The sequence below is a fragment of the Arvicanthis niloticus genome, chromosome 28 (genome assembly GCF_011762505.2).
Source record: "Arvicanthis niloticus isolate mArvNil1 chromosome 28, mArvNil1.pat.X, whole genome shotgun sequence".
Taxonomy (NCBI): Eukaryota; Metazoa; Chordata; class Mammalia; order Rodentia; family Muridae; genus Arvicanthis; species Arvicanthis niloticus.
The window spans coordinates 4,392,290-4,418,934 of NC_133436.1; the positions used below are offsets into that span (position 1 = coordinate 4,392,290).

Genomic DNA, 26,645 nt, shown 5'->3' on the forward strand with positions numbered 1-26,645 from the left:
GTGCCCAGGCCACTCAAGGCTGGCCTCTTATCAGGTTCCTCCAGATATAAGCCAGTGGGAATAAGGCCATCAAATATGTTGTGTCAAAACCAGAGGTGGATAAGCCCAACCTTCTTTGTTATGATGAACCAGTTCCAGATGTGGGATTTGGAATCATCTAGAACTCAGGCTGACCTGAGGCTGTATCATTTGTCCCTCCTCTGAGCCATGTGGATCAGAAGGCAAGAGTGACTTCTCTTCTGAAATCCTATCAGCAGTGTGAAGAGCCAGTGCTGCCTGTGTGACACTGGGGATGTCACACCTCGGCCAGTTCAGTTTATTTCCATGTACCCAGATGATGAAGTATCCCAGATGACAGAAACTCAAGCAAGCCGGTATAACAAGAACCGAAAGTCTCCCCCAGCTGTATGTGAATTCAAGGTGCTTCAAAAGCAGCGTGAACCCACAGTTCCTTTCTAGGGAAGGGCAGTCTCCTGCATCAGTGTAGAGAAGGGAGGTGTGCAGTGTCCCATTCTTGCCTTGCTTCTGTCTCAGCTTTCTACCATCACTCTTGCCTCCAAGGCCAGGGTTCTCTTTCAGTGTTAGATCCCCCATCCTGGAAACCACTTCCTTCTTCTCCATCAGAGACCCTCTCACATATGGTTACTGTATGTAACAGAGTCCACTAGCTAGGTGTGTCACAGCAAAGGCTGCATACTGGGCACACTGGACTTCACTGGGTTTGCTGTCCTTTGATCAGCATGTAAATCCTTCAAGGTTAAGGACTTCACCTGTTTGGTTCCCTGCTCTGTCTCACATGCTCTCTCTCTCTCTCTCTCTCTCTCTCTCTCTCTCTCTCTCTCTCCTCTGTCTCTCTCTCTCCATCTCTCTCTGCCTGTCTGTGTCTGTCTCTGTCTCTCTCTGCTCTATGTCTCTGTCTCTTTTTTGTCTCCCTCTGTTTCTCTCTCTCCTCCCCTCTTTCTCTGTTTCTCATTCTCTCTGCTCTCTGTCTTTTTGTCTCTCTCTCTGTCCCTTTCTGTCTTTTTTGTCTGTCTCTGTCTTTTTGTCTGTCTCTGTGTGTCTCTGTGTCTCTCTCTGTGTCTCTGACTCTGTCTCTCTCTTCTCTGTCTCTCTCTATATATATCTCTCTGCCTCTCTGTGTCTGTCTCTGTCTCTCTCTCTTTTTTGTCTCCCTCTGTTTCTCTCTCTCCTCCCCTCTTTCTCCGTTTCTCATTCTCTCTGTTCCTTTTTGTCTTTTTGTCTGTCTTTTTCTGTCTTTTTGTCTGTCTGTCTCTCTCTGTCTCTGCCTCTCTCTCTCTCTCTCTCTCTCTCTCTCTCTCTCTCTCTCTCTCTCCTATTCCTTGAACACTGTGCTTCACAGACTGGTCACTGAATGAGTGTTTGGTGATGGGAGAGATGGATGCAGGTCCATAGCAAAAACCCTCAGCAGTTTTCTTAACTGAGCCTGCCGCTCCTAAGCAAGACCTAAGCAAGCTGGCTTTGTCACGCCTGAGAAATAAGAGTAACAATATCTATTTTTCAAAAATGATTTGCCAGGAGTAAATGGAAAGTAGCCTTGCCTTGTGCCACATATTTATTAGTGGCCTTTTGCGCTATCACTGAGACTCACAGGACAGGAGAGACAGGGGGGCCAGAGTCCTGGGTTGTCACTCACCTTGCCTACCAGAAATCGCTGGTGTTTTCCACCAAGGGACAAACAAAGACTGTCCTGGGGGCACTGAGGTTTTTACACTTCCTTCCTTCAGTAGCAAAGACATGGGCAGCTGAGTATAGTCCACTAGGTGGACAGGACCACCTTTCAACGAACTTTACAACTATCTAGATGATATGTAATTTCCAAGAATCAAGAAGCATTCCACAGATGTAATAATTCTGAAACAACAACAAAAAAAATTTGCATGTCACAGTGAAATCATTGACCTAGTTGCATAAGGTGCCTTCCTGCCTCCACCTTTGCTACCCTCATATGGTCTGCAGTGTTGAAGACAGAACACTTGTGGTAAGGCACCCACCCCCAGGAGGGTGAAGAACAAGCCACACACTGCTTTGAGGAACCCGGCCCCTACCAGAACAGCAAGGACAGACACTTGTTCTAGTCACCTGCAGTTTGAAGTCATCACTTTCAATCCCTTGTGACTAGGGCCAGGGTCTCCACACCCGTGAGAGGAAGCAGAGCTCTAAGGAATCTGAAATTTAAGAGAGAAGCTGCAGCTGCTGGTTTGTGGGCTGGAACATTTTTGGTAAGTTTTGTTTCATTTTTGGACTTTGGGAAGCACTAGGTTTCTGCCATTGTAAATGGCAGGCTGTGGAGGTGAAGAATGTCGTGGTGGTTACATTACCAAGTCCTGGGTACTTATGGACTTGGGTTCCGTCAGTCCCATTGAGATGAAAGACAGGTGCTCACTTTGGTAGTCTTTGAGTGCTGTAAGTATTCTATGGGGCTTAGAACATTGAATGTTGTTCCAACCACGCCCAGGGGTGGGAAGAAGTCATGCCCTTGGATGCTGCAGGAAAGGGGTATGATGTTCAGGTGTTGGGGGTCTCTGCCCTTTCTACCCCATAAGGAGATAGATTATGATGTATTTTTGTTTGGTTATCTTTTTAGACAAGGTCTCAAATATCTTGATCTTGCAATGTAGGCAAGGATAACCCTGATCCTCTGCCATCATCTCCTAAATGCTGAGATTACTGGCATGTACCACTGTACCAGGTTTTCTGAACTGTTGGGAATTGGACCTAATCTTCCATGTACACCAGGCAAGAGCTCTACCTTGCCTCTCTCTCTCTCCCTCCCTTCATCCCTCCTCCTCCTCCTCCTCCTCCTTCTTCTTCTTCTTCTTCTCCTCCTCCTCCTCTTCTTCTTCTTCCTCCTCCTCCTCCTCCTCTTCCTCTCCTCTTTCCCCTCCTCCTCCTCCTCCTCCTCCTCTTCTTCTTCTTCTCCTCCTCCTCCCCCTCCTCATCCTCTTCCTCTCCTCCTCTTCCCCCCCTCCTCCTCCTCCTCCTCCTCATCCTCTTCCTCTCCTCCTCTTCCCCCCCTCCTCCTCCTCCTCCTCTTCCTCCTCCTCCTCCTCCTCTTCTTCTTCTTCTTCTTCTTCTTCTTCTTCTTCTTCTTCTTCTTCTTCTTCTCCTTCTTCTTCTTCTTCTCCTCCCCCTCCTCCTCCTCATCCTCTTCCTCTCCTCCTCTTCCCCCTCCTCCTTCTCCTCCTCCTCTTCCTCTTCCTCTTCTTCTTCTTCTTCTCCTCCTCCTCTTCCTCCTCTTCCTCCTCCTCCTCCTCTTCTTCTTCTTCTCTTTCTTCTTCCTCTCTCTCCTCTCCCTCCCTCCCTCCCTCCCTCCCTCCCTCCCTTCTTTCTTTCTTTCTTTCTTTCTTTCTTTCTTTCTTTCTTCATATTTCAAGACAGGGTTTTCTTGTGTAGCTCTGGCTGTCCAGGAGTCTGCCTCTACCTCTGCCTCTGCCTCCCGAGTGCTGGGATTAAAGGCATGCATCACCACCATCTGGCCTGAATTCAGTTTCTTATCATCAACCACTGAGCTCTGAATGACTCACTGGGAGCTTGCTGTCTTGCCCTCAGCTTGGATGCTTCTCCCAGGGGAGATATCCAGAGGTGCCTAGACACAGTTCTGATAAATAGGGCAGTCTGATTTCTCAGCCTGGAACTTCTAGAAGCATAGAGTCCATGGAAATGCCAACCAATGAGGCAAGATAGACCTTGAGTTACTGGCAAAGGCTGACAGACACTGCTAACACAGGCATGCCTAGAATACAACATTTAAGTTGTCACCGCACTACTGTAAGGCAGTCAGCACTTGGCAAAGAATTATAGAAACATTTGCAATTCAAGAGACCCCTCTGGAGAAGCACTGTAACAAGGACAGGAGATGCAGATTCCACAAACCCAAACTCTGGTGTTCTTCTTACCCAGGGCTGTACTAGCCAGCAGGGTGTCCCCTAAGGTAGATGAAGCTCAGCAGAAGAAATGGACCTAGAAGAGTAGGAAAAGGTTGAGGCAGAGGGGCAAGGCCAGGACAGAGGAGGCGCCTCTGCCTCGTGCTGACAGAGAAAACAGCTGATGAGCCTGGAGCCCACCAAGTGGAAAGCACAAACCCACCCAATGCTTCTGGGCAGTTCTCCGGAAAACTCAGGACGCCAGAAGACATTCTTCCGATAACATCAACTTCCAAGTGAAAGTGACAAACTTGTGGGTTTCTCGGTGCTCTAGGTTAATGAGTGACATCTATAAATGCTGTTGTGCTGTGACTAGAGTGGCATGGGACATCCATGCTTTCCCCTGCTGTGCTAAGTGCCTTAGGCTTCCTGGGCCCTGGCTTACCTGGGGACCTCCTACCTTCTCCTATCTTCTAAGCCAGTCCCAGAAAGAGGAAATGAGCAGAAAAAGACATTATAGCCAAAATAGATACCGAAAGCCCCTGGGTGCTTCTCCCAGGGGAGATGCTCAGGTGTGCCTTCATGTATACTGACTCTTATTTTAGGCACAGTTCTGATCAACAGAGCTGTCTGATTTCTCAGCCTGGAATTTCTAGAAGCAAAGAGTCCGCAGGAATGCCAACCAACGAGGCAAGATAGGCCTTGAGTTACCAGCAAAGGCTGACAGAAACCACTGACACAGACAGGCATGCCAGCTCCATACACTCACACACGGGACAACTGTGTCAGACTCACACTTGAAGCCTCTTCATTTGCTGGAGAGAGGATGCTCACCTGTCCTCAGCAGAGACTATGCGCAAAGGCCAAGGAAGGCAAGACAAGGCTAGAAGGAGCTGCATCGGGTGTTATGTTATACCATGGTTTTCCCTCATGGGGCTTCGTGGTCAGTGTGTACGATGCTCAGATGGGTAACCCTCACTGACAGCGAGGTAGGAAGAGATGTCTTCAGGTACCAGCAGTTATCACTGCTATTGCCAAATTTAATCTGACGAGCTCCCAGTGAGTCGTTCAGAGCTCAGTAGTCGATGGTAAGAAACTGAATTCAGGCCAGGCGGTGGTGGTCCACACCTTTAATCCTAGCAAAGGCAGAGCTAGCTCCAGGACAGACAGAGCTACACAAAGAAACCCTGTCTTGAAAAGCAAAGAAAGAAAGGAAGGAAGGAAAGAAGGAAGGAAGGAAGGAAGGAAGGAAGGAAAGAAAGAAAGAAAGAAAGAAAGAAAGAAAGAAAGAAAGAAAGAAAAAAAAAAAGAAAGAAAGGGAGAGAAAATAAAGAGAGAAAGACAGGGAGAGGGAGGAAGGTAGGAAGAGAGAGGGAGAGAGGGAGAGAGAGAGAGGGATAGAGGGAGAGAAGGAGAGAGGGAGAGAGGGAGAGGGAAGCAGGAAAGAGAGACGGAAAGGGAGAGATTGAATTCAGAATCTAAGAGCCAGGCAGAGGCACTGAGTCTGAACCCTAGTGCTATACAAAACTGCGTTTGATGACACACACCTGTAATCCTAGTAATCCCAGCACTCCGGAGGAGGAGGCCAGAGCATCGGAAGAAAGTCACCCTCAGTTACACAGCCAGCTGGAGATCAGCCTAGACCGCAAGAGACCCTGTCTCAAAGAAAACAAAATGTCATACTTCCCAGCAGTCTAATGAATCCCGCCAACCATACATTTCCTCTTGCTTGTTAAAATGTTTCTATTTGACAAGGAGTGTAAAATCTTACAGATGACCAAGCAGAGAGGAGAAACCAAGGGGGAGGAAAAGGCAGGTGGAAGAAGAAGTGGTATTCTATGGCGTTCATGAGTAGGGCATGATAGCCAGGCAGGACCAGGGTAGGGCTGGGCAGACTCACCACAGCAAAGAATCCCACTGCTAAAAATGGCTCCCCACAGCCCTGGGGACAGGGAACCTAGTATTTAGTGTGGGCTGCCCCTGTGGCCGCTTCTGTATTTCCTTCCAGCTCGTCCCCCTGCCCCCCCCCCCCCACCGTGGGGCTTAGAAATAGGACTCAACATTTGCTATGCTCCCGAACCTGACTCCGAGGCCCTAGGTCAGGAGCTCTGTCTTTAGGAGTTAGTAGGGCATTTGATAACTGCCACCTTGTGCTTAAGAGGGACCTGCCAGTCAGCCCAACAGGGTGAGAGGGAATAAGGATGGAAGAGCAGGCATGGACCATTCCTGCCTCTCTCCAGGCCTCCTAGCTTAGCATGTACCTTTCCACCAGTGTAAAAATTCTCAGTCCACGGGGTCTGTGATGTTTGGTAGCAGCCAGGGCAGCTGCTGTGACATTTTTACCCTGGGACACTGAAGTGGGGGAAACCCAGCTCTGTAAGTCAATGTGGCCTTTCCCCGCAAGCAGAATGGAGTTGAAGGCCCTAAATCTGGGCCAAGGACCCCTGCAATAAACCAGTGGAGGTCCCAGGCCCTTTGCTCGGCTAACTTTCCTGAGGGGGGAGGACAGGTGGCCGAGTACTGTTTTCAGCAGTGGGGATTGATTGGTGACTATAAACCTAGGCGGGTTCACAATTCTGACAGCCAGCTCACTGTGTGACTCACTAGTCTCATCCAGACATCCAGGAAGTAGAGGTGTAGATACCAAGCTGCTCTCCAGTGCCTAGACTACCCCAAACATGTTCATCGTAGTTCTACACACTTACTCCTGGCGGCTGTACATCTGGGTGTGGCTTATCAGTTTCTACTTATTTATAGCCTATTTATCTATATACTTCGAAGAGAAAAAAAAGCTGTGTGTTTGACCCTACAGCCAGAGTAGTTTAATTTCAGGACCTCAAAAAAAAAAAAAAAAAATTGTTTCAAAGGCTCTGGCATTGCCACATGATCAAATCAAAATTTCCTATTTGATAAAGAACGGCCAACTATTGTTTTGATGGAGATCATGTTCAGGACAGTGACCAGATGTCCGGTGCAGGACAATAGCCATAAGCGAGGTGTCTTGTCTCAGAACACCGACAGAACAGCCCCAGCTGTTTTCAGAACAGCCCCACAGAAGGGAAGCTGTCGAAGGTATTTAGAAGAAAGGATGCCAAACTGGGCTCTGTCTCTTGGGGGTGGGGAGGAGGGGGGAAAACACCATGCAGGCTGGGGCTTCCTGCCTGCATAGCAGCCAGCCCTTCCCCCACAGCTGGCCTCCAGCACTTTAATTTTCAGATCTATTTGCCTTCCCTCAGAACACAGGTCCACCGGGCCTTTGCTCCAGCTATTGAGTGGGTGGCGGTTAACAAGAGAGAGAGATACCCTCCATTTCTAGATATCAGGTGATGTGCCGTTTCCCATCTGAAGGCACTGGCCCATGCTTTCCCATGGTGCAATGGGGAACTGGACTGTCCTCCACTTACAGGACAGTTGCACGCTCATCTGTCAGGTCACTACCCACTGCTGTGGAGTCTAGCTTCCTGGTATCCCTCACGTCTTCCCTGAGTATATCCTCACCTGCAGAAGAGGAGAGTGCCCGAATCCCAGTCCTCAGTACCAACATCTCTGTGAGGCCGCAGGAATCCCCTTTCCAGCTTTGGCTTTAGCAGTGAACTTTACATATCCTAGAAAATCCCAGGAAAACCAGAGGGCAAGTGGTCAAGAGCTAAGCCATTCTTACTGGTTAAGGGTTGAGTTCTATCGGAGGAGAGATGTCCATCAGGGGATAGTAAGTCCTTTAGCTGTCCCCATAGACTCTACGTGTTCATTCTCCATGGTCTCTTAGGCTCCTCCCTCCATTGACTCTGCATCATCATCCCCTACTGTCTCCTCTGCATCACCATCGCCATGGTCTCTTTGCCTTTGTCCCCTGCGGTCTCCTCCACAGTCTGTGTGCCCCAGTCTCCCCCTACCCCACGGTCTCATGAGCACCGTACCTCTGTACCCCATGAGCTCTGTATCTCTGTTCCCCATGTCTCTGTGTGTCTTTCTTTCCTGGACAGTCCCTACATCCCCGTCCTCTGCAGCTGTGACTGAAGCCAGAAGGGGGATTGGGAGACCGTATGAAAAGTGAGAGGCCGTACGAAGCATGAGAGGTAGCGTTGTGGGATGATACTGAAGAGTGAATGGATGAATCTCTTGTGTTTGCTGGCTGTAAGTCAGTCTCCTGTTGGAGTCCCTGCCAGTCTTCGGGTCTTTCCACAGCTGCTGTGGGCATCCTCGGCATTCACTCCCTCCCTGAAGTAAAGCTTCCCCCGGAACACTCATACCAAGAGGCAATTCTTAGGCTGCTGGGACCCAGCTATTAGACACACAGTTGCTTTTCATGGGAGGCTCCACCATGCAGATGTTTTTTTAACCTCTTTTTTCTCCTGCTTTCCCCAGTCAGCCCGCATTGGTTTTTAAGAAACCTGAACTTCTGGATAGTACTTTGGTTTTTCTCCCATGCTTTGATTTGCCCTTTGACCTCAGTTGACATCTCTCTGGGCCCCATGTACTCGTTCTCTCTCTCTCTCTCTCTCTCTCTCTCTCTCTCTCTCTCTCTCTCTCTCTCTCTCAACTGTAAAGCTGTGTCAAGCCACCCTAATCCCTCTGAGTCTTTACCAATGTCAGGCTCACTTTACCCATGCAGAGGCAGACTTAAGACACCACCAATGTCTGGCTTCGAGAGCCTAGTTGGGTCAGGAGTGCCCAAGACCCTGCAGGCCCACAGTCCTTGATTCCCTCCACCCGAGAACCTTAGATGATACTCAAGTCCTCTCCTGCTTACCAGAAGGAGAAAGCTCAAACACAGTGCCTACTGACCTGCCAGTCCACCCAGCTGTCTCTGGACTTTGTTCCAAATGAAACTCTCACGTTGACTGCATCATGTTCAGAATGGAACGTGCTAATATAAATTGAACCGCTGCTGACAATGGGGCTTCCTTTCTATGTACTGTGCCATTTCACATTGGTAGGTGGAGCTTGGCATGGGGCATTCCCAGATAAAACAGAGGCACTTGGAGCTCTCAGTGTAATGTATAGTGTGGGTTTTTCTTTGAGACGTGGAAGAACTACTGAGGGAGAGAACACACCAAGCACCATAGAGCTTGAGAGACCACAGCTCCGTACCATCGACAGAGCCCAGGAAACCACGGCCACTTGAACGGAAGCCATCTGGTGTGGGCTGAGAGCCATGGAAAGCTGGGGGAAGGTGGGGGAAGTAGGAGCTGTGGGGGCGGGCAGGATTTTGTGGTTCACTTTACACTCTTGGGTGAAGGGAGGTCAGAAAAGTCCCTGTTTTCAGGGAAAGAAGATGTGCCTTCATGGCAGTTGTCTCACATTACTTTAGCTCAAAATGTAGAATTTCTGTTTAATATTTTTGGGGGATGTTCTTAACAAAGTTACATCTGTTTTATTGATTGTTTTATTTCTTTCAGGCAAGTCTTTTCTGGGGGTTCTCTATAAGAGATTCATGTCCTAGCTTGAGTGCAGGTGTGTTTGTTTGTTTGTTTGTTTGTTTGTTTTTAATGTTCAGCCAGGTGTAGGGTGCACACCTTTGATTCTAGCACTCGGGAGGCAGAGGCAGGCAACTCTCTGCTCTACACAGTGAATTCCACAGCAGACAGGACTACATAGTGAGATCCTGTCTCATCTTCATGAAAAGAATGGGGAGGACTGGGAGGAAAGACAGGCCAGGAGCACATATCCTCAGTCATCCTAGGAGCCTGGCTTCTTCCTCCGTGCAGCCAGTGAATTCCCTGGGATGAGGGGGAGGAGATGAGAAGGGGAGGGGGAGGGATGGGAAGTTAACCCTACCAGTTTCTACTCCAGAAAGGAGCAGATGCCCCAGGGGTGTGGGTGTGTGTATGAAGAATGGGGCCAGGGGGAGGGGCTTAAGCTTTCTTTCTTATGGGGGGAGGGGCATGTGATAGTTCAAGCGGGGAAGGATACAGGCGCAGCACAGACCTCTCTCACAGGCAATAGGCCCGGGCCACTTGGAATACTCCCTGGCTCTGCCAGAGACCAGGAAAGCAGAAAGGAGGATGTCTGTCCAAAGACAGGACAGTTGTGGTCACAAGTTCTGCAGACTCTTCACCCGCCATGGAGCGCCAAGGGCAGACAAGCAGAGCCGTGAAGTCTTCAATGGGAAAGCTTGACAGTGCAGGCAGTGAGCAGGACTCTGGGTAGACAAATATTCCATCATGACAGCCAGTTCCTGCGTAGGGCAGGGCAGGACAGGTTCTAGTTTTCCTCCCCATAGTCAAGCTTAGGAACAAGCTGGGTTCAAGGTTCTGTGGTGCAGAAAGGTGTAAAGCAAAGTGTATCGAGACCGAGCCAGTCGTGCCGTGGGTTGCAAGACCACGTGGTCAACACCTCTAGGAAGTGAGAGTGGGGGTCAGTCAGCCCTGCTACGGAACTGACCGCTGTGTCTCCCCAGGGCTGTGTTCAGCATTTCCTGGGACTTGCTTCCTGGTCACAGAGGTGTGAACAACTTCACAGTTCTGTGTGTCTGTGCTTCTCTTGTGTTTAAACTACTGGAGACAAGAAGAAAAATCTCTTTACCCCTTGGGGCTGGAGAGATGGCTCAGTGGTTAAGAGCACTTGTTCTTACAGAGGACCCCCTGGGTTTCGATCCCCAGCGCCCACATGGCAGCTCACATCCGTCCCTACCTTCAGTTCCAGGGGGTCTTTGGATGCCCTCTTCTGACTCTTTGAGCACCACATGCACATGCAGTACATAGACATACATGCAAGCAGAGGACTCACACACATAAAATAAGATTTTTAAAAGGAGGGCTATGTGACTCAAAGGTGACTGTATCCTGGGACCTCCCCTGTGGCATTGACGGCCCTGGAGCTCCCAGCACGGAATCTCCTCCCTTCAGCCATTATCACTGTGGACATAACCTTGGAGAGGATCCTTATGAATCTTGCAAATTTCAGGAGTTTCCTCAACTGTAAACCTTACTTTTTGAATCCAGGAGGAAGTGTCACAGGAGGAATTCAGAGGAGCTAGCTACACAGCCAACACACCTAGAAGTGAGTTTTCTAAGCCAGTCCTCACTTGTTGCTTCCCAGGATCTGGTTGAAGACAGGATAGTCATGGGAACCCTCACCATGCATTTTGTGGAGACAAGGGGTTCTACTTTAGGGATCCCTATATTCAATCTCACTGCATGGAAATGGAAGCTAGCATCACTGAAGACTGTTCCTCCATCTCTGTCCCATGCAAACCTCTCTCCCACCCTCCCGGGTGCTTGAGGTGGGGACCACTGTGGGAGCTGGCTGCAGTCTGGGGCAGCATCTTTCTTGTGGCTGCAGGACTGCTGGGGCACAGCAGAGCTCAACTCAGGCTCTAACCCCCCCCACCCCCACTCCCACCCCCCACCCCCCACCCCGGCTTCAGCCTCTCTGAACACTGAAAATGCTCACACTGCCTCCAGGTGGCTCCAGCATCCTCAGTCCCAGGAGACTTTGATTCGGAACCCCAACACCTCAGGTAGAAAACAGCACAAAGGCTCTCTTCCTTGAGAAACCGCAAAACCAAATTCTTCTCTCCTCTTTTTTTGCACTAATCTGACTCCAAGTCGGATGATGGTGATGACAGTGGTGGTGATAATGACAGTGGATAGTGATAGTGATGATGATGGTATTTAATAATTCTTTTACAACTTGCAGTCTGTACATGGTTAACCATTTGCATCCAGGCAGATAGGCGTTGCTTTTAAATAGGAAGTGGTGAGTCGGTGACTTTCTTCTGGCAATTCTAGCATCTCACTACCCGTCTCTCAATGAACACTGGTTGCATCTGTCAACAGAATAGTCCTCACATACTTAGGACTGGAGCCTGGACAACCATTGAGGTGAGGGTACCTGGCCAGCCCACTTTGGAGCTCAGCATTTCCTGGGGTGAGCATGCATCCTTTCCCAATGTTTTTTTTTTTTTTTTTTTTTTGCACACGTCTTAGGTTCTAGGACATTCTCACCTATGGTAAGGACACTTTCCTACAGGACATGGGCACACCAAGCTTCCATGTAATAAGTCCTATGGTTCTGTTATATGGTTTTAGGAGAGGAGCATGTTTTCCAGAAGCTGGCTTTTTCTGTATGGCTTGCTGGGAAGTTTATTCTCCTGCCTCGCACCAGAGCGTTATAGATGGTATGCTTACTGCTGGTTTCTTTAGGAAGTATCTGAGAGACATCAGTCTGGAGAGGAAGGGTGTGTGTGTGTGTGTGTGTGTGTGTGTGTGTGTGTGTGTGTGTGTGATATGTGATGTGTTTGTGTGTGGTGTGTATATGTGGTGTGTGTGTATGGTTTGTGTGTGTATGTATATGTAGTGTATGTACATATATGTGTATGTGGTATGTGGGGTGTGTGTGTGTGTGTGTGTGTGTGTGTGTGTGTGTGTATTACTAGAAATGGAATCTAGGGTATTGTGCATGCCAGACATGAACTCCACCAGTGAGCCATATTCCTAGATATATTTTTACTTTATTTTGAGACAGGGTCTCACTAGGGTGTATAACTTGATTTCAAATTCACATCATAGCCCAGGCTATTTTCCTACCCTCACGCTCCTGAAGATCTAGAATCACAGCAAAACCCCACCAGGCCTAACTTATTGTTTTTGTCATGCAGGGAGTGAAGCACAGACCTCAGAAATGTTTTCCTTAAGACTTGTTATCTATTTTTCATTTTGTGTATATGTGGGCGGGGACACAATCGCATTAGTGTAAGTGTCCATAGAAGCCACAGGCGTCAGATCCCACAGGAGCTGGAATTACAAATCGCCAAGATCTGTCAAACCTGTGCTGGGAATGGAGCTCTAGTCCTCTGCAAGGCCAGTACTTGCTCTTAGTAATGAACTCATCTCTCTAGAACCCTAAAAATGCAATGCTTTATTTAACTCAGTACACAGAGAGATGTGAAACCAAGCCCTAAGACACAGAGGCAGCAGGAGCTTCAGACAATGCAAGGCTGTGCCCGGGACATTGTGGAGACCAGCACCCCCCGCCCCAAGTACAGAACAGACACAAAGCCTGCATTACAACTACTCTTGAAGCAGTTAAAGATTTAAATCCTGCAAATAAATAAAGAAAATATTAGCTACGCATATAGCACCAGCCTGTACTCCCAGAATTCAGGAGATAAAGGCAAAGGATTGTGGGTGCAAGTCCACCTTGTACAAACGGTGAGACTTTGTCTCAAAAGACAAGGCAAACAAAATACACAGTGCAAAAGTGGGCTTCCAGACAAGAAAGCAAATCACTGGAAAATACCTTCTGGGTTCCTCCTAACCAGCTCAAAAGCAGAAGGAAGTAGTGAAGGGTTTCAGCTGCACCGAGGACAGAGCAGAGACAGAGCAGGACAGAGCCAGCCTGCCTGTGATTCCAGGGAATGCTTAACACACACATCAAACACCCAGGGTTGTAGTAAGAACACTTTGATGGACGTAAGGTCTTATAGGAACTGCATGGCAAATTTGCCCAGACAATGGGTGACAGGGTGACAGGGGCAGGGGTGTTAAACACAGCCATCGTCTCAGATGGGCTGTGACCTATCTGCTGTGACACTAACGTGCTACCTACCTGAAGGAGCTCTGTAAGGTTGCAGCAGCAACAGACAAAGAACAGTGATCTCGATGCCCGCATATGACTGAAACTTGCTTTACAACCTGTACACAGCTGTACACACACACACACATCCCTTGTCTATGAATACTCTTCTTCACAGTTATGCACAGGAACTCATTCATACACGACTAGACCAGTATATAACATGCGGGTGCGGGCATACATGTGCATATGTATACATATGCACAGACATGCACCTATCCATACACACCATTAGAAACGCTTATGTATAGACAACACATACAGGCTTATAGACACACGCATGTAGGTTCGTGCATGCATACACAAATATCCATGCCTACATATCTATACACATGAACATCAATGCATCTACACATATGCACATATACACATAGAAAGATGCACACACACACAAATCTGGATACATGCATAAACACACTTTCTCCCTCCATCTCCCTGTCTCTGTTCCTCTCTCTGTCCCTCCCTCTCCCTCCTCTGCCCCATCTGGGCTGCCTGTCTCTGTCCCATCTCAAAGCCAGTCTTAACCATTCTCCCAGGATTATCATTCACTCTCTGGTACCAGCTGAGGCTCTAACTGAGAGTGGGATGCATGTCACCTTTAGAAACAGTTTCTTTGCACAGAACCCATAATAAAAACGGCTCTAAGGAACCATATTTTAGTACATTAAAGATTAGTTTTAGACTGTGTTGAAAATATTACTAGTATTGAATTTTCCCTCGAGTAGCGGTTCCTTTCGCTATGAGGTTAAAAGAGTTGCCTCTGAAGTGTTAGAACCTGGAGACAGAAGCAGGGTCGGCCCAGGCCGTGAGCATGAATTCCCCTTTGCACCCTGACACTGCTCCATTTGTTGGAAAGGGGAAGAGGTGTTCGTTCCTGTGTGGTTTCAAACCTTAAATGCAAAAGCCATGAGCTGACCTAATCATTTGGGTGCTGGGCGGAGAGAGAGAAGGCAGAGTGAAGAAAGAGGGAGGGAAAAGAGAGAGCAGAGATGAGAGAGGGTGAGAGAGGGGAGAAGGTTGAGAGAGGGGAGAAGGTGCCTCTGAGAGAACTAAAAAGCCATTCGAAGCCGTGCTGTCCCGAAGGGCTGGTTTCTGATTCTAGAGCCAATCCATGAGACGCTAGTGAAGGGAGTGAACACAGCTTGAGAGCTTTGACTTTCCAGTTCTGAGAGACAGGTTCCACTTGGGTGTGAAGGGGTCAGCATACCAAAGAAGCTCTCCTTTCCGAATCAGGTGGAGCAGCACTGTAGAGAGAGTAAGCCACTGCAGTCCAGCACAGCATGGCCCAGGGACAGGCTCTGGGGAGCCTCTGTGCCTGCCATTTTTAGTTCAGCATTTTCCAAAGACTCCTCCAGACAACATTGGCTCAAAAGGTTCCATAGACAGTAGGCTTGTCTGTGGTGAAGGGACAGAGAGACACAGCTCCACAGTGTCCCCTCAGCAGCCTGAGGAGCACCTGTAATTCTTTAGGGACCTGGATAGATACCAAATCAAGTTTTATGGGTTTGACGCCAAAAAGAACTTCAGGCATAGCTAGTCTGAAGCAGATGTGGGGATTTTATTGGTTATCTCAGGAAGTAAGGTACATGGAGGGCCTGGGTAGGAGACTCTCTATGGATCACAGAGAGGAAGACGGCCAAGAGTGCATGTGTAAGTGTCTGGGCATTAGCCATATGTGCCATTTGGTGGCCTTCAATGTATATCCTAAACTATTGCTAAGACACCTCCCTCAACCTCTTCTTTTGGTATGTGAGATTATAGGGTGACACTGAAGATGTCTTCATTGGAGTTGTCATATGAAGTTAAGCCAGGGACAACTAGGGCTGCACAGAGCTGAGCAATGTCCTTTTCGTGTGAATGGGTTTCTGGTGGGGATGCCTAGAAAATTAAAGCTCTGCAGCTTGAGAGAGAGAAAACAGGCATCCAGAGGACCCGTAGGCCTCACCTGACAGCAGGCTTTGTGGTAACCCACAGGCATGAGTGGGCACTTGGCAAAGGAAGCAGTTCTTTCCGGGAACAGGGCCAACCCCCCTTACACTCCCACCCCACCCCCACCCAGCTGACTAGGGATGAACATGGTTTCAGCGTAATGAAAAGACTGCCAGGCGGTGGTGGCACACGCCTTTAATCCTAGCACTTGGGAGGCAGAGGCAGGCGGATTTCTGAGTTCGAGGACAGCCTGGTCTACAGAGTGAGTTCCAGGACAGCCAGGGCTACACAGAGAAACCCTGTCTCGAAAAAAACAAAACAAAACAACAAAACAAAACAAAAAAACACCCAACTCCCCCCAAAAAAAGAAAAAATAGAAAAGCACCCCATGTCATCCCCACTCTTCACCAGACAGAAGATGCCCCTGTAACTACTTTCTGCCTCCAAGAGACCTTGCTCAGATCACCCATAAACTCCAGACACGTATGCAATAAAAAGTCCCCACTCAAACTGGGGGACACCATGTTTCAAGGGGCCTGTGTTGCTGATGTTGAATTATCTGAAATTCTTCCTGTCACTCATGTTAGCTCAGAGTCCCGCTTTAGGGTGGAGTAGAAGCCCCTCTTTCAAGTCACGATCCCTCCCTCAAGTCATGATGGATGTCCTTTCTATCTAGCTGACCCTCCACTTCTGAAGCTCAACAACACTTTATCGTGCTTGTTCAATCACCAAGGATCCCCACACTCCTCCTTCAACCCCTTATCACTGATTAAATCTGGCCAGAGCCAGGTGCAGATCTGGCACCGACCTCATTCTGAGCCTGGTGGTTTCAGTGTTGGTTTTTTTTTTTTTTTTTTTTTTTTTTTTTTTTTTTTTTTTTTTTTGCCTTAAAGTTAAACAAGCATTCATTTTGCTGAGTTAGGAGTCTCCTAACACTGCCACCAAGTTCATATGGCTGAGCTCCTTTCGGTTCTGCAGCCAGGGATCTGATACCAGCCTCAGTTGTGGGGCAGGTGGGCACATTTTATTCTGGGCTTCTAATGGAGGATCCATGCCTCAGACCCATCCTGCTGTAAGTCGGCCTCAGTCCCTTTCACAACAGCCATGGGAGACGGAGGGCCCTTGCCAGCCTCTCCAGGAAACCCGCTAGGCTTGTGGCTTGACTTCTGCCTTCACCATAAGCAGCACACATGCTTCCCATCCCAAGCTTCCCTCTCTTCCGTCTCAGGTGAGAGAGTCTTGAGGCCCAAGTACCCTCAGTTCTATCTGTCCTGTGTGGATACTCACTTAGGCTTGACCACGTCCACAAAGTCCCTTTGCCAGGTAAACTAGCATGCTCACAGGTTCCCGAGACTAAGGACTAGACTCTTCCCTCTTCCGATCTGTGAGCACAGCATTACTGGTGTGTCAAGAATAACTGGTTTGTTTAAGTCTGAAGGCTGAGTGACTGGAAGTGTAGGAAGGCATTGTAGTACAACCAATTTAAGCACATGCCTGACTAGCTTACGAATGAATGAGAATCAGACTATGGTTATTGTACTTGACTTTGACAATTACTGGGGGGGTAATCCCTAGTCTACTTTTCTTTTCTTTTTTTTTTTAAAGATTTATTTATTATATGTGATTACACTTTTGCTCTCTTCAGACACATCAGAAGAGGGCATCAGATCCCATTACAGATGGTTGTGAGCCACCATGTGGTTGCTGGGAATTGAACTCAGGACCTCTGGAAGAGCAGTCAGTGCTCTTAGCTGCTGAGCCATCTCTCCAGCCCCCATAATCTACTTTTCTAACTTCTGTCCTGGCTACCTAGTGGTGTACCCCAGAAACTTGCTGTTTCTCCTGGCTATGTGCTCCTCGTTTCTCTTCTCTCATAGAGCCTTCTCCTCTCTCCTGCTCCCTCTCCCTCTCCCTCTCCCTCTCCCTCTCCCTCTCCCTCTCCCTCTCCCTCTCCCTCTCCCTCTCCCCCTTTCCCCCTCTCCCCCGTCCCCCCTTCCCCCTCCCCCCTCTCCCCCTCCCCCCTCTCCCCCTGTTCCCCTCTCCCCTCTCCCCCTGTCCCCCTCTCCCCTCTCCCCCTGTCCCCCTCTCCCCCTGTCCCCCTCTCCCCCTGTCCCCCTCTCCCCTTTCCCCCTCTCCCTCCCTCTCTCCCTCCCTCTCTCCCTCCCTCTCTCCCTCCCTCTCTCCCTTCCTCTCCCTCTCCCTCTCTCCCTCCCTCTCTCTCTCCCTCTCCCCCCTCCCCCTCCCCTTCCCCTCTCCTTCTCCCCCCTCCCCCTCCCCTCTCCTTCTCCCCTCCCCCTCCCCCTCCCCCTCCCTCTCCTCCCTCTCCCTCTCCCTCTCCCTCCCCCTCTCCTTCTCCTTCTCCTTTCTCCCCTACTCAATCAGGTAACTAAAAAGCCACCTACCTCTAATTCCTCCATTAATTGGCTGTGGCCATTTTTATTTAACCAATAGTTTTAAATTAAGGTACAAGGTTTACACAACAGAAATTCACTTGTAGGCCTAGCTAGTACAGAATTTAGTACTTTGGTACAGAATTTAGCATTAAAATACACAGTAGAACAAACTTCAACAGGACATAGGTGTTGTGGCGGAGCTAGTCAGCTGTGCCTGCTTGGAGAGCTTCCTATCAAATAAATGCTAATATATCCTGCTCTTGCAAAACTTGGATTTTTCAGAGCTGTTGACTATTTAAATGCAAATGCAGGGTGCAGGAGAGATGGCTCAGCTGCAGAGTCTTCTCTGTTTCCTCCACAACCGAATCGCACATTTTAGATCCGACGCAGTGTTTGCTTCTGCCCATATTAGTTAAACGTTAATTTCGGTAATCCACTTTACTATCTTTTTAGTATTCTTGACATTTTGAGACACAATGAATTTGCCTCCTCTCTTTGTTCTTACACTTGATGTGAATGATAAGAAGCTCTCAGCTGAAGATTTCCATGGGTACCATGTCTGTCAAGGTCTGCCCCAGTGCGCCTGGGAACAGGTTCCACACCCACAGAGCAAGGCCCCTCCCACTGCCCAGCTGGTGGCCCATCCTCTTTGTGCCAGTACACCAGACTATGCTTCCTTCTCCTGATAACTTTCAAATTTCAGATTTAGTCATAGATTTGCAAAGTCTGTCACACTTCCCTTTATCTGTTGTCTTGTGACCATGACTACCCAAGGCTTGGGACCAGATTGATGGCTACATGCCAGCAAACACTTGGTGACCCACCAAGACTGTGCCTGGTACCTGAGATTTCCATCATGATATTCTTGAATGAGTTCTGACTCCATACCTCAGTGGTGACACTCACCTTTTCTGTATCCACAGATAAATTGTAAAGCTTTTGTCCTATTTTTTTCACATGTATTGTATGGAACATGTACACATGTGTGTTCTCATGTGTGTTCGCATGTGTGTTCACATGTGTGGGCACATGTGTGTGCAGACCCAAGCCTGATGTCATGAATCTTCTTCAACTGCTCTTCCACCTTACTGGAAGTCGGAGCATGGTTAGTTTCACTAGCCAGTTGCTCTGGGAATCCTATCTCTCCCCCTGGAGGCTAAAGTTACAGGTAAGGTGCCATACCTACCCGGCACTTACAGGGGATCTGGGAACCCAAACGCTCATTCTCCTGCTTCATAAGTCTTGAGTTTTTGAAGCTTTTGATAGCGGTTGAGCCTTCCCTGACATCTCAGGGAGTGGGCAGCCTAAGAACGATGTTCTCCGAGTATCTGTGGGATGGTTTTAAAGAGCAGACAGGAAGCTGAAAAACTTTCATGTTTTGGAGATATAATAAACTTCACCGAGACACACGTGGTGATGACAAAGACTCTTTGGGGTGCTAAGCACTTTGATATTTTACTGCCACACATTGTAGGGCCACACTGGCCTGGAAGGGGGAAAAGGCCAACAAGAGGCAGGCAGAGTGTGGTGGGCAGGCAAGGTGCTGTGACTTCTAACGGTGCTCTCACTGAACCCCCAAGGGTTTCTCTCTAAAAGACAACTTGGGGCAGTTTTTCATAGATCCCTTTAATATCAATTAGTTCCTTAGACTATTTCCATACATACTTGTTTGGGAACTGCTGACTTAGGAACATTTAAACACCAAGGACAGCCAGGTCACACACTGAGAATCAGATGACCTACATGTATGTAGTTGGCATGTGGTAAGACCCCATTAGTAGACATGTGTGAAAGAGGACACTTGGAGCCTGAGAAACAATCCAGAAAGACATCTTGCGGCGGGCAGCTTGACTATGGTTGCTTGTAGGTTCACAGAAAAATAGGCAGAAGGCTCTGGAGTTCAGCAACTCTCTTCTTGCTATCTTGACAGTCTATTTTGCTCTCAACTCTTTGAAGGACAGAAAGAAACATTGAGTTAAGAATTCACCAACATCTTTATCACCAAACACAAATTCTCCTAACAGAAAATGAACAGGTCGTGTCTCCAGTGAACACAGTACTGTTCAGATGGCGTTATCAAGGTGGATTATGATCAGGACTCTACCTGCTGTGGTGGCCCAGATACCAATCTGCAATCAGTACAATTTCCTAGCACCAACATGAGCCATTCTTGTGGTAACAGTAGTGGTTTGACAAGCTGATTCATTTCCAGGTACTGTGAGTGTCTGGCATTCAAGTAATCATGACAGTTATCTTCTCTCCAAGATTGCTAATCCAGCAGTGCTGAGATCAGCGATATTCAGAGTTCCAGGGTGCTGGCCCAGCACATTCACAGCGTTGTGCCAAGACAGGGGCAACTTATAAATCGTGGGTCTTTTGAACTTGGTTCTCACCATTCTAATCAGTAAGAGTAAGCTAAGACATCCTGTCTTGAATATAATGTGCATCCATACAACTGTCTGCCTTTGCTACTAATGCCCTCAGGTCTGGCCTGGGAACCAACCACATATCCAGATCCTCCCGGCCATGAGGAACGGCCAGGGCATCACTGGCCTTCCCTTCAGCAAGGGCTGTCAGGAGCAGTACAGGCCTGAATTACACTGTTGGGGTGGTTGTACTTGCCTGGTACCTTCCTAACTATAAGGCTCATCTTTACTCTATGTTGTAGGTCAGTGCCTAGCCTCAGGAGACGTTTTAAAGCTTCCATTCAACTGGCTATACTTGAATTCAGAAACCGTGTCTTATCATAGTACAGATAAATATTTGTCTTACATGTAGAGTTTAGCTGGGCATTGGTATACAGTGTGGTTGGCTGACCCTCATAGTCTTAAATTCCAACAGTTTTTTCCACCAACAAAATGTACATGGGAAGAAATTACCACGTCTCATCTCTACCCAAACCCCTCCAGCTAAGGAGCCATTCTGACCACTCCCCTGCTTTGGTACACAACGCTCCCCCAACAGCAGTGCCCTGACCACCTCTGTACTACCCCGAACCTTCACGTCTCCTACTGCGCTTCCCACCACCTGTAGCCCCCTACCCTCCCCAAATCTACCAATCTCACCCTTCAGGGCCCCCTCAGTCCTACTGGTCCATATACTTTCTGTAGCCACTATTTGATCTTCTCCATCACTGCCTGTTGGTGAAAGGACATTTGTGTAAAAGAACATTCGATAGTTTTCCGAGTAGCGTTACTGGGGCCTAATCACACACAGTTACTGAAGCCGACCTTTCAGGGCTTTTGACATACGTGTAGCCACACATCAACTAGTCCACTGTGTGGCAATACATGGGTCACTAGGGTTCTCCTGGGCAATTAGATTCTTCTCAGTTGAGAGCTATTAGAAGGGCCTTCTCTAAAAATTCAAGTTAGGCTGTGTGACTCCTCCAGCTTTGTCTCCTCTCTTGAATACATTGTAGAATGAGACTCAGTTAGCAGCTGCTGTATGTAAAAACCTCCATTGCTTTGACTTAGTTTGTGTTGTGCTTACATATCCGTTTGCAGAGAAATGCATCTGAATAGAGAACCACTCGGTCCCATGCTAGACATCTCTCTCCTAAATCTACACAGATTTTCAGCATATAAGTCTTGTTCATAAATATTCTGTGGTCCTTTTTAATCTCTCCCTCCATCCTTCCCTCCTTCCCCCGTCCTCTGTCCCTCTCCCTACTGCCCTCCCTCCCTCTCCCTTCCCCTCTTGCTCTGTTCTCCCTCCTGCCCTCCCTTCCTCTTTCTCTCGTCTTCTCCCTCCTGCTCTCCCTCCCTCCTGCCCTCCTGTCCTTCTCTCCTCTCTCCCTCCCTCTCTTCCCTCTCTCCATCTCTCCCTCCTGCTCTCTTCTTTTCCCTCCGGATCTTAATTTATCTTTTGCTATTTGTTTTGGTTTTTCAAGACCGTCTCACTATATATCCCAGACTGGTTTTGAACTTCCTGAGTGCTGAGGTTACAGGCATGCCTCACCGCACTTGGCCTCCAGCTTTCAGTTCCTAATTCTTCCTGTCTTGCTAGGATAGAATCATAAAGGCTTCATGATAGAATCATAAAGGCTTCATGCCTGTGTCTACTCAGGATGTTCATCCTAGTAAGCTCATGCTATGCATGCAGGTGCTTTCAGAGGCCAGAAGAGGGCATCACATCCCCTGGAACTGGAGTTAGCACTATGAGCTCCCTAACATAGTACTATGTGGTTGCTGGGAATCGAACCCAGGTCCTCCAGAAGAGCGGCGGGTGTACTTAGCCACTGAGCCATCTCTCCAGTCTTCAAATCATGAGCCTCTATCCACGTCTAGATAGCTATAATTTTTATTCTGTGAGATTTTTTTCTTGTATACAATAAACTGGAATTTTGGGTGAAGACTTTTGTGCAGATCAATTTTTTTTTTCCTGATATGACTTTTCTTAAGCCAAAGATTACAAACTGGCAATTCACAGACTATGGCTAACCAATTCTGGGCAGGCTCATTGGTTTACGTGTTCTTTATGGCTGTTTCCGAACCACCGAAGCTGGTCTGAGTCACTGAGACAGAGCCCACAGTGTTTGCTCTCAGGCTCAGACAGGACCTAGAAAGCCTGTCAAGTGGGTATTTTCACATTGAGCAATACACACTGCGGTGTGTTCTGATGGGGTAGAATGTTCCAGAACATAGTGTGACTGCAGCACACTTTACCTTCTTCGCCCCCCTCCCCCCAGCTTCACCTCTGCTCGCCTAACATCTGCTCTAGTGAGCATGTGGCTGAACCGCCAGCTTTGCTTTCTACACCAGATCTGGCTCTACCACCCGTGTAGAGAACCATTCCCGCCTGGAGTGAGAATCTACTTTATTTTGGCAGGGACTTGATTATGTATGGTTGCTTGAAAACATGCTGTCTCCAGGCAGTGGTGGCGCACGCCTTTAATCCCAGCACTTGGGAGGCAGAGGCAGGCGGATTTCTGAGTTCGAGGCCAGCCTGGTCTACAGAGTGAGTTCCAGGACAGCCAGGGCTACACAGAGAAACCCTGTCTTAAAAAACAAACAAACAAAAAACAAAAACAAACAAACAAAAAAAAACAAAAAAAAAAGAAAGAAAGAAAGAAAGAAAGAAAACATGCTGTCATGATTTCTATTTTTATTGTCTTCCAGGAAACAATGAATTTCACGGAGTACAACTATGGAATGGAGGATTACACCAGCACAGATTATTCTGTGTCTCCAAGTGAAATACCATGCTCCCTAAAAGAGGTCAGAGAGTTCACCAAGGTATTTGTACCAATTGCCTACTCCCTAATATGTGTTTTTGGCCTCCTGGGCAACATTATGGTGGTGATGACCTTTGCGTTCTACAAGAAAGCCAGGTCCATGACTGACGTCTACCTGTTGAACATGGCCATCACAGACATACTCTTTGTCCTCACCCTACCGTTCTGGGCAGTTACTCATGCCACCAACACTTGGGTTTTCAGCAATGCCCTGTGCAAACTGATGAAAGGCACATATGCCGTCAACTTTAACTGTGGGATGCTGCTCCTGGCCTGTATCAGCATGGATCGGTACATTGCCATCGTCCAGGCAACCAAATCTTTCCGGGTACGCTCCAGAACACTGACACATAGTAAGTTCATCTGTCTGGCAGTGTGGTTCATTTCCGTCATCATCTCGAGCCCCACATTTATCTTCAACAAGAAATACACGCTGCAGGGCCGTGAGGTCTGCGAGCCACGGTACGAGTCTGTCTCGGAGCCCATCACGTGGAAACTGCTGGGTATGGGACTGGAGCTGCTCTTCGGCTTCTTCATTCCTTTGCTGTTTATGGTGTTCTGCTATCTGTTCATTATCAAGACCCTGGTGCAGGCCCAGAACTCCAAGAGGCACAGAGCCATTCGAGTTGTGATCGCAGTGGTTCTCGTGTTCCTGGCTTGTCAGATCCCTCACAACGTGGTCCTCCTCGTGACTGCGGTCAACATGGGCAAAGTGGGCCGGAGCTGCAGCTCTGAGAAAGTCCTTGCCTACACCAGGAATGTGGCCGAGGTCCTGGCTTTCCTGCACTGCTGCCTCAACCCCGTGTTGTATGCATTTATTGGACAGAAATTCAGAAGCTACTTCATGAAGATCATGAAGGATGTGTGGTGTATGAGAAGGAAGAACAAGGTGCCTGGCTTCCTCTGTGCCCGGATTTACTCAGAAAGCTACATCTCCAGGCAGACCAGCGAGACTGTGGAAAATGATAACGCATCATCCTTTACCATGTAACATGAGAGCACAAAACGACATGCCCCAAAAGCCTTTGTGAAACTTGCTATTATATATGGGGAAAAAAAAAAAAACAAACAAAGAAAAAAAAAAAAAAAAGCCATGCCCAAATACGCACAGTAACTATGGAAATTCAGCAAAGACTTCCTGTAAGATCAGACCCAGGGAAGTGGTACTCTCAGCCGAGTTCTCCCAGGTGTGGTTGACAAGAAACATTGTAGCTCTTCCTCGGTTGGTGTTCCACAAAATAAGATGTGGGAAATGCTAGATTACTGCGAAGTGCTTATGAACATAAACATATTCTATTCAGAAACGTCCATGAAGGGGATCACGGACCTAGTGACCCCTAGCACCCGTAGCACAAAACAAGGTTGTAACTTGGGAAAACAACAAAAGCCCCCCTGTAACCCATGTGAAGCTGATAGCAAGTCAAAGATCCTGTACGGGTTCCCTTTTATCTTTTCAGCAAGCACTAGGCTGCGGAGAAGGAAAGCAAGGGCAAGCATCCACAAACCGGAACATCAACCTGGGCGGAGGGGGGCAAGAACCAAGTAGGAAGTGGGGTGCCTTGGCTTGCTACTGGCCTGTGAGCTTGCCCACAAATGGAAGCCGACCCTTGTGGTTCCCTTTTCCCCTCTGGGGTGGGTAGAGCTTGAGGAAGCAAGCTGGGATACTGCTCCAAGCCCGGCCCTGGGTTTAGCAGACTCTAGCACAGCTTAACATCCATCCCATGGATGGTAAACTTGGCTTGTCTGTAGTTGAAAGTGCTTTTCTTCCAGTTCTGAGATGGAGGTGAAGACTGTGGTCACCAAGAGCTTCAAGTAAGCCCCTGAGCAGTGGGAAGCATGCTGGCCTCTGAGACTAAGTGGATTTTTGTTGTTGTTGTTTTTCATTTAAATTAGAAATTGAACATAGGGTTTCACATAATATCCTACAATTGTACCAGCGCCTTTCCGTATCTTTCATTTAGAGAGAGGAACCCACTAAGGTCTCCAGGCAGGTCTTGAACTTGGCAATCCCAGAGCCTCAGCTCTACAAATAGCTAGGATTACAGGCCTGTGCTACTACTGTCGGGTTCTCAGACTGGTCTTAAGGTGGCTCTACCCAAAGTCATAATTAGTCATAAAAAACAGGTTTCATTGAGTCTCTTCTGCCTCGTCAGAAGCTCATAGCACTCTAGTTCTTAAAGGGCTGCATAAGCAGATGACAAGTGTGTACTGGAGATGGGGAAACACAAATCACTTTACAAAAGTTGCTGATGTGAATGTCAAGGTACTGACATGTTCTATTCTGATACATGGTTTGGAAGCTGAATGGCTAGTGAGCTGTTGCAATGCCTTTGTTGACATCGAGAGAGAGAGAGAGAGAGAGAGAGAGAGAGAGAGAGAGAGAGAGAGAGAGAGTTTGCTCAAGGTTTGAGGCCAGAGGACAGCCTCTAGTATATTCCTCATGCTCTGGACTTTTTTTTGCGGGGGATGTGGGGGTTGTTTGTTTGTTTTTTCTTCTTTTTTAAGACAAAGTCTCTCAGTGCCTCAGAACCAAATGAGTAACTAGTCTGGCAGGCAGGAGGCCTGGGGTGGGGCGTGGGGGGTAGCCTGGTCCACCTACCTCTGCTAGCACTAGGGTTAAAGGCATGCACCACCACCAAGGATTTTTTTCTTTGTTTTTTTGTTTTTGTTGTTGTTACATAGATTCTAGCCATTGAGCTGGTCTTTGTGCTTGCAAGCCAAGTAAGTGCTTTGCCCCCTGAACCATCTCCCCAGCTCAGCATTTGAAACATAACTCTTTGGCTTTACTCCAATATTTCCCCACATTAAAATATAAACTTATGTTCAAGCCTTAATAATTCTGAGTCTTTTTATTTGTCTTGCTTTAAGAACCATTAAGAAAGAAAGTGGGGAACAGACCGCTCCCTTCCCCTCCCCCCCCCACCCGTTTTCATGGTGTCCTGGTTTAATTTCTACTGATGTAATAAAACACCCAGCAGGATCAACAGCAACTTTGGGAAGAAGAGGCCTGTTTCAGTTTGCAATTTTAGGTCAACGCCTATTATTGTGGCGGTGAAGTCAGTGAAGGAGAGTCACAGCCTCGGCCAGGAGCAGAGGAAGAAGGATGCAGAAAGCCCTGCCGCTCACTGCTTTCTTAGTTTTTACACAGTTCACCGGTTCATGAAATGCTACTACCTACATTCAGGATGGGTCTTCACACCTAACAAGACACCCACACACAAACACACACACACACACATACCCACACACACACCCTCAGGACAAGCCCATCTAGATAACTAATTATTAATGCTCTGCCCAGGTGATTCTAGGTTCTGTTGGGACTACAGTTAAAATTAACAGGCACACATGGTGTCCCTGGAACGATTTTAGTATTTTCTCGATGGAAAACACTTCGTTCTAAGGGTGAAGTGACTTTGAAATCATTTTGGTTTTAGGTATTATTTTGTTTCTCGTTAGATAACAAGAAAAGAAAGTGGATCACCCTTAGGTGACAGATTCCACCATCCTATAAATGATCAGGGGTCCTTAAATCTTCCACTGGCCTCCTGGGCCTTAGATTCCTCGGCCAGCTGCCCACAGCACTCAGCTCTGGATTTTTTTATTTTATTTTATTTTATTTTA

The 26,645-nt window shown here is 47.9% G+C and overlaps 1 protein-coding gene across 2 annotated transcripts; it reads left to right on the forward strand.

Moving 5' to 3' along the window:
* The first annotated feature begins 1,977 nt into the window (after positions 1-1,977).
* Ccr6 (C-C motif chemokine receptor 6) lies at positions 1,978-25,914 on the forward strand. 2 transcript variants are annotated; one of them, XM_076926614.1, is made up of 2 exons: positions 1,978-2,240; positions 22,906-25,912. In XM_076926614.1, the coding sequence occupies exon 2, from the start codon at positions 22,912-22,914 to the stop codon at positions 24,010-24,012; it is 1,101 nt and encodes a 366-aa protein (XP_076782729.1). In that variant the 5' UTR covers positions 1,978-2,240; positions 22,906-22,911; the 3' UTR covers positions 24,013-25,912. The 2 variants fall into 2 exon arrangements, with proteins under 2 accessions (XP_076782729.1, XP_076782730.1); XM_076926615.1 differs by lacking the exon at positions 1,978-2,240 and adding an exon at positions 11,600-11,779 and having other exon boundaries at positions 22,906-25,914.
* The last annotated feature ends 731 nt before the right edge of the window (positions 25,915-26,645 follow it).